The 7,680-nt window shown below is 50.7% G+C and overlaps 1 protein-coding gene across 1 annotated transcript in view; it reads left to right on the top strand.

Annotated features, from left to right (window-relative positions):
- LOC103803482 (proprotein convertase subtilisin/kexin type 6-like) overlaps nucleotides 1–6,510 on the top strand; it is a gene marked incomplete at its 5' end in the record, with an annotated part of 14,820 nt that extends 8,310 nt beyond the window's left edge. The window contains 7 exons of the mRNA XM_009076039.1: nucleotides 314–416; nucleotides 1,032–1,228; nucleotides 1,657–1,744; nucleotides 2,833–2,924; nucleotides 4,698–4,827; nucleotides 5,860–5,972; nucleotides 6,413–6,510. Coding sequence (XP_009074287.1) covers nucleotides 314–416; nucleotides 1,032–1,228; nucleotides 1,657–1,744; nucleotides 2,833–2,924; nucleotides 4,698–4,827; nucleotides 5,860–5,972; nucleotides 6,413–6,510 — 821 coding nt within the window. The remainder of the gene's footprint in view (nucleotides 1–313; nucleotides 417–1,031; nucleotides 1,229–1,656; nucleotides 1,745–2,832; nucleotides 2,925–4,697; nucleotides 4,828–5,859; nucleotides 5,973–6,412) is intronic.
- Between the last annotated feature and the right edge of the window lie 1,170 nt (nucleotides 6,511–7,680).

Here is a 7,680-nt window from a genome sequence, read left to right as displayed (position 1 = left end):
GGTCCCAAAGGAGCAGGTCCAGCCCCTCTTTCAAAGCTGCTTCTGCATCAGGGTGTCAGCCAAGGGATGTCTGAATGGGATTCATTCCAGGGAGGATGAGTTGAAGGAGGGGTGAGCACCCAGAGCTGTGCAGCTCCATAGGATAGATAGGATAAAATTTATAAGATAATAGATATAGGATAGGATAGGTGAGAAGTCTCCAGCCCTTTCCCAGCATTGGTTAGTCCAGGGAGGGTGTGCTCAGGGCATCCTGGCTGTAAGACTGGAGGATGCTCAGCTTTGACCTGCACTAAGCTGGTCTCTCCTTCCCCAGGTCCGTGTCACCCTGAGTGTGGTGACCAGGGCTGCGATGGCCCCAACGCCGACCAGTGCTTGAACTGCATCCACTACAGCCTGGGCAACATGAAAACTGGCAGGTGAGGGGTGGTGGGGTGTTCCCATGGGGTCTTTGGGCTGTGCAAGCAGCACCTTGGGCTTGTACCACAGTGTGGGTGATGTTTGCATAGAGAAGCAAGCATGTGAGGGATAAAATGGACAGAGAAGAAGCAGTGGGGATTCCTGCCCTGAATTAGGGCACAGTGGGGTGGGGGACAGGGAACTGGAGAGCCCTGGAGGACCCTGACCATGTAATCATCCGGGGGAAGAAGCACTGGCATCACCAGCTGGGCTCACTCACACCCAAGGGACAGCTAGCTGAAGTGCCAAGTCTCTTCTGGAACTGGGGTTTCTACTCAAGTCCTTTGCAAGTCAATTCAACTTGCAAGTTGACTCTCCCAAGTCAGCTTGGGAAAGTTGACCCATAGCTGGAACAAGACCCATAACTGGAACAAGAGAATCCCTGGCTCTGTATTACAGAGCCATGACTTTCAAGGCACTCTAAATCTCAAGACTAAGAAGTAAATGAGCCCAAATTGCTGACAAGGCTGGGAATGCCCCAAACGCTGTGGGCAAGAGGATGGTAGCAGGTGTCTGAGGCAGGAGGTGCCTGGCTGTTGTCACTAATGCCTGGGTGCTCTCAATTCCTCCCCCAGGATGTGTGTGAGCTCGTGCCCCGCAGGGTTTTTCGGTGACAAAGGTGCCCGGAGGTGCCGCCGGTGCTACAAGGGCTGCGAGCGCTGCGTTGGAAGGGGTCCCACCCAGTGCACAGCGTGCAAGAGGAACCTCTACCACCACCAGGAGATGAACACCTGCGTGGTGCTGTGTCCGCCCGGGTTTTACGCCGAGGAACGTAAGGATGTTTATCACTTGCAAGTTGTAGCATGAGGATACGCAGGGATTGCTTCTATTTTAAGTGCTATGGGTGGAGAACACACCTTGAGTTTTGAGTATTGGCTTTGAAATTCCCCCTTGACACGCTTTGCACAGTGAAGGGAGGAGGAAAACCTCTGGGGGTGCAGAGCAGAGGTGCTCCACTCAGCTCTTAATTAGAAGACTGTAATTAATGATCCTAGCTGCTTGCAAAGCATATTTCTTCTTTGAAAGAAGCAAGCGGTGACAGATAAGGTCACCTGCAATGGCAGAGATCCATTGGGGTGGATGTACCTCTCCACCCTGGGGAGCTGGTGCTGGGGTGCAGTGGGGCTTTGCAGCTCTGACTGCTGCTTGCAAATCACTGTCCGGATTTTATTCTCCATGCCTTGCTTTGTTTTTTGAAAGGTCAGAAACGCTGTCTGAAATGTCATCAAAGCTGTAAAAAATGTGTCGGCGAAGCAGACAAATGTACTGCATGCAAAGAGGGATTCAGGTAAAACACCAGCATGGGATGAGTTTATACCTGCAGTATTGGTACCTGTGGATTAAATTTCAGATTTCCAATGGGAAATTCAAGAGTGAGTTAGTTAAAGACCCAAGATCCTGCTTCCATGGTACTGCAGCCGTGGTGCAGAGTGCTGCAGATTTGGGAATTTGAAGGTGGTGATTAGTGTCTCCTTCTTAGCTGAAAACCATGATTTAAATTTAATTTCCTTTTCTGCAGATCTTGCCAGGGTGGTGGGTAAGTGCTGTGTAAGGCTGGTATCAAGCTGAACTGCTCCAGGCAGGCTGAAAATACACCCTGCAAGTGCAGAAACCCTTCCCTCAGCTTCATTTTATCCAATGTACCTGTTGAGTGGGGCTTGTATAGGATAGTGGTTTTCCAGCAATGCTGGTGCAGACAGGGTAGTCCTGACCCTGCAAGGTGCACCAGGTGCCCTTGCTGCTGGCCCCACAGCAGCTGTGGGATACAGAGCCCAGCACTGACACCGAGGAGAAGCTGCTTTCCATCCCAGTTGCTTGTGGAAGTACGATCCTCTCGCAGCTTTGTGTTCAGGTGCTGTGAGTCAGAGCCACGGTGTAGCAGTGGGGCTCGCTCAGACAAAGAAATTCCCACTGCCAAAAGATTATGTACTCCCTTGGAAAAGCACAAGTGGAGGCACTTGTCAGACATAATCCGCACAGTGCTTGTTTTTTATTGTCCAATATCCTTTTAAGCCAGGACTTCAAATCATCCCTGCCACGGTGCAACAGCACCAGCCCTGCCATGGCGCTGAATCAATTTCCTTTTATTCTGGGGAGTCTCAGTGGTGCAAAAGGTCTCTGGGAGAGCCTGGCTGGCTGCCCATGGGAAAAAAATAATTTTATTTCCTCCTGGATATTTAATTATGGAACCTGTAGCTGTCCCTTTGGTCCAGGCAGGACTTTAATTTCTCCTGAAGCAATGGTTTTCAGATACCTCCCGCACTGTGGGCTGAGACTGCTGCAGGGCACTGGGGAACGTGGAGATGGGAATGGGCTCTGTTGAGTCCCCAGTGCCTGTAGTTTTGGATGCAAGCATCCTCTCTGTTTTCCTGACAGCCTGGCAGGTGAGAGCTGTGTGCCAGAGTGCCAGCCTGCCATGTACCTCAGCCGGGAGCCCCGGCGGTGTGAGACCTGCTCTGCCAGCACAGGTATGTCCTTCCCCCGACAGCATTCCCATGCAAAACCCCCAAACCCTTGTGCATTAGGAGCCAATTCCCACCATACCCACCCTGAACCAAGGCAGAGCATGCTGGAGGGGGAGCAATCCCAACTCTCCAGCACATCATGCAAGCAATATGCTCACACCAGAAAGGTTTTTAGGGAGTTTTTACATTTTTATTAGAGCCATTTTTTATTTCCCGGTCTCTCCAAAGCCAGGTGCTTTAGTTTAATAAGGTTGCAGGGGAGGCTGTAAAACCCTCTTGGAGTGATGGAAGATGGCTTTGCAGTGGATAAAAATGTCAGGCAGCTGAGGCGTGTTATCCTGGCCATCCCACAGTGCTAGGCTGGCCGCTGCCGGCTTCCTCCCGCTGCCCGAAGTTGCTTGGCATTCCCTTTAAATCCTGCCTTTTTAGCTTCTTGCAAGTCCAATTATTTTCCATTGTTAATGTTTGCGTCTGCCCTCGAAATCATCATAGATCTGATGATAATATGATCTCTAGACAATTCATGTTCAGTGGCGTGAGCCTCTTCTATCATACATGGGCAATTTCCTTAGACTAAGTCCAAAATATTTATTGATCTTGTTGGCAAGTGTGGAAGGGAATGGGCTCTTAATCCCTTAAGAAAATTACTTCCCTTCTAATTCTTATTCCAGTCAGTGTAAATGTACTCCACCACAATTATTTTTCCAGCCTTTTCTTGTCTTCTTTTCCTGCATAACCATTTCTCAAGCCTGGTGTGTGGAAGGCCTCTAATGATATCACCTCCATCACTGAGCTTTGCTGTCCAGCCACAACGTGCTGGTGTCAGAGTGGGGCCCACTGCTTTCCCACCTCCCTTCCCAAATCCTTCCCTCCTCCACAGCCCAAATATAGCATCTCCTTTTCCACTCTGCATAGGGTGGAAAGACAAACCAATGCACACTTGGGAGTGGTTCCTGATGGCCCAGAGGGGATTTTGATGTTCCCCACCAAGCCCCTGTGGCTGGCTCTTGGCTCTGCAGAGGGACAGGACATTGAGTCCTGGCTGAGTTTTTTGGGATAGAAGCTGAGTTTTTTGGGGTGAGAGCCAAGCAGATGTGCAGGAGCACAACATGCAGGTTCATGAGCAAGGCAGAGCCAAGCTGGTGCCTCCTATCTCTCGTGATGCTCTTGTGAGATGCCACCTGGAATACTGCATGCAGTTCTGGTGCCCTCAGTGTAAGAAGGATATAGAACTGTTGGAGCAAGTCCAGAGGAGGCCACGAAGCTGATAAAAGGGCTGAAGCATCTCCCCTACAAGAACAGGCTGTGAAAGTTGGGGCTGTTCAATCTAGAGAAGAGAAGGTTGCATGGAGACCTCAGAGCAACCTGCCAGGAGCTGAAGGACCTACAAGGGAGCTGGAGAGGGACTCTTTGTTAGGAACTGCAATGACAGGACAAGGGCTAATAGGTTCAAATTGAAAGAAGGAAAATTAGATTAGATATTAGGAAGAAGTTTTTCCCTGTGAGGGTGGTGAGACGCTGGCACAGGTTGCCCAGGGAGGCTGTGGCTGCCCCAGCCCTGGCAGTGTTTCATTCCAGGTTGGCTAAAGCCTTGAGCAACCTGCTCTGGTGGGAGGTGTCCCTGCCCAGGGCAGGGGTTGGGACTGGATGATCTCTTAAGGGCTATTCCGACCCCTAAAATTGCATGTTTCTATGATCTCCCATGGGACTGTGGCCACACTTGCACTGTCTCCAAAATCACCCACATGCCATTTTGCCCTCTCCCCTGCCCCACAGGGCCAGGTGAGGAGGACTGTGCACCCTGCACCCCTGAGGGCCCTGCACCACACTGGCGCTGCGTCCCTGCCTGCCGTGAGGGTTTCTACCCTGCTGACAGCCATGGGCTGCCCAACAAAGTCTGCAAGAGGTATGGTACCACCCTGATGGTGACTGGAGAAAAGCTGGGACCAATGGGGAGCACTGGCAACGATGATAAAATAATGCTGCAAGCAGCTCACAGCTGGAGCTGTTCACTATGGAAATTAAAAGAGGGCTGAGGGAGCCAGAGCAGCCGTGGGGCTGGACCCCACACACCCATGCCCTGTGGATTTAAGAGTAGCAAAGCTGCACACTTTCCCACTGGAGCCAGCCAAGGTGTCTTAGGGCTACGGTGGAAGGGGCTCAGCCCCAGCCCCAGGCTCTCTGGAGGAGGTGTGGGAGGAACGGTAATGTTTAGGTAAATATTGTAGCTTTGAATTAAACCTCCTCTGTTTGCCCCATGGCCATATTGGAGGAGTGTTCCCTGATCCTTGGACCAGCATGGGGGCTGCGTGTGGGAGACAGGGAGATGCCAGAGGCAACAATTTGCTCCCACTCTCCAGCACTCTGTGCTTTAAGTGGGGAGTGGGAGTGGATTCAGCCTCATGAAAGCAAACACAGAAGGATTAAAGGTGACTTGGGAACACACAACACAGTCCCTGCCTGCCTGGGGTTGCACTCACACCCAAGCTGGCTCTCCAGCAGGGAGAAACAAGGGACCAGCATCCCTGCCCAGGGATTTCAGGTACAGTCTCCTGAAGCCAGTGTCCTCAGGCAGGAGGCACAGCTGCTGGGGGCTTTTCCCTGAACAAATGGATGGGAACAGCACAGGTTCCCCTTGCAGCCCTTTTTGTAACTGGGATTGCTGGGAGGAGAGGTGCATGTCCTGCTGAGCCATCCCAGCAGGCAGGAGCTTTTGGGACGTCATTAGCTGTCTCTGGGCATCAAGCTGGCACCACTGACCCCGTTTTCCCAGGGCTTGAGTAGCTTTTTAAGCTTTGTATTCATTGCTTTCCACATCTAGTTCAGTCTGTATGTCAAATGTGCCAGCAGACACGTTTTCTGGCTGACAGCCCAGTTTGGGTGGCCAGATCAGTGTGTTGGTGCTGGTTCAGACCACAGCAGTGTCTCTGTCCCCCAGGTGTGATGACCACTGCTCAGCCTGCGAGGGCTCCAGTGGAAACTGCCTCAAGTGTAAAGAAGGTTTCAGCCTCCTCGGTGGCTCCTGTGTAAGAAATGAGACCTGTACCAACGGTAAGTGGCAGAACTGCTGGCACCATAGTGCTATCCCAGGAGCAAAAATGAGAGGTCTGGGGGATTCCCTTCACCATGTAAAGCCAAAAGTGCTGGAGCTTCTGGGCTTGCTGGGGCATGGCTGCAGCAGGCTTGGCTCCAGCTGTGGGGGGCAGGTGGCTCACCTGGCATTGCTTCTGGATATCTGCCTGTTGCTCAAACATTTCCAAGCATCTGTATTTCGTTGTAGTTTAGTCTTGGGGCTAATTCTCCCACTCACTGCAAAGCTCCTTTATTCCTTCATTAAAACCATGTGAAAGATGCCCTTAAGAAGCGACTCCTTTTCACTTCTCTCTCCCCCGACTCTGGAAGGAATTGCACCGCCTGTTACGTGCAATGTTTGTTTATTTCAAATGTTAATCTGCTCTCATTTTCCCTTGTTCCTCGCCTCGGCCTCCCAGCTGACAAGACTTTCTGTGAGATGGTGAAATCAAACAAGCTCTGTGAAAAGAAGCTGTTTGTGCAGTTCTGCTGTCAGACGTGTCTTATGGCCGGGTAAAGTTCAGCGGCTGCATCCATCCAGGACTTCCACCGACTGCCAGCCCAGTTTTGCCAAATGTTTAGGACAAAAGTTTATTTTTTCAGCTTTGGGAGAGTTTACATGGTGCTGTCAAGCATTCGCTCGTGAGTTTGATAGCTTTAATATCACTGTCAGCGCGTTTCTATAGCAATATGTTAAGCTGAGATCGGATCGTACCCTGAGTGATCAAGTCCTGGGAGCAGCAGACAAGAGGTGATATTAATACTCTCAAACACTCCTCGTGAGCAGGGACCAATGCATGATCCACGTACACACGCTTGGTTCTTCGCAGGAATCCTACTGATCCACCGCGGCGGGAGGGAGCCCTCGTGGCAAGGGACGCAGGACTTCACACATCTGCGAAGAAAGAGCTGTTTCTGGCTCAATTTTTGGTACCCTTTTCTGTTAGGTGATGGCTGATATACACCTGCATTGCCAACGCCTGCGCCGTGCTCTGTACATAGGTCAAACGATGAATCAGGTGGTCCCGGAGCGGTGCCCGCTGCCCCCTCCGGCACTCCTGTTCGGATTCGGTCAGTCGCTGTTTCTCTCTGGCCGTGGCAATAACTGGAGGTTTGAGGACCAAAGTGAGGGCTGATCCACATGGCTCTGCAGGTGTGTCAGTAACTGCAGGCAGGCAAAACCCATGTGCCTACAGGGAGCCTTAGGGATTTGGGGGGGGTTTGTCCGCACGGACCAGCCTTACCATGAAATGTATTTCCCTCCTGGAACTGTAGTAAGTTGCTGATTAATTCAGTTCTGGAATGAGCTAGACCTTGATGCTGTCCCAGTTAATCTCTTCTGGCATTTTGTGTTATGATCCTTGCCCTGTTTCGTTGGGTATACCCCTCTCTCTCTCAAAATCCTCCTGTTCACAGCAGTGATTTTTCTTCAGCATCTATTTCCCAAATGAGACATTCCAGGGATCCAGCCAGGACACTTAATTCTACAAAACCCTTCCCTGAATCAAACCTTTTCATGCTCTCTCTTAATAGTAAGTCATGTGGTGTTTATATAATTGTGTTTAAAATATCCTTGGCTATGTTGTTTTACAGATTTTTAAAAAATAACTTATACAATCCTTGTTTTTTTCTCTGTGGACTATTTTTTACATGGGAGTGGGGTATCTTTTTGTGTCTTATTCCTTCT

This window comes from Acanthisitta chloris, unplaced genomic scaffold, assembly GCF_000695815.1.
Source record: "Acanthisitta chloris isolate BGI_N310 unplaced genomic scaffold, ASM69581v1 scaffold45385, whole genome shotgun sequence".
NCBI classification, from domain to species: Eukaryota; Metazoa; Chordata; class Aves; order Passeriformes; family Acanthisittidae; genus Acanthisitta; species Acanthisitta chloris.
Note: the sequence above shows the minus strand (reverse complement) of the source record. Positions and strands in the feature narration are given on the sequence as shown.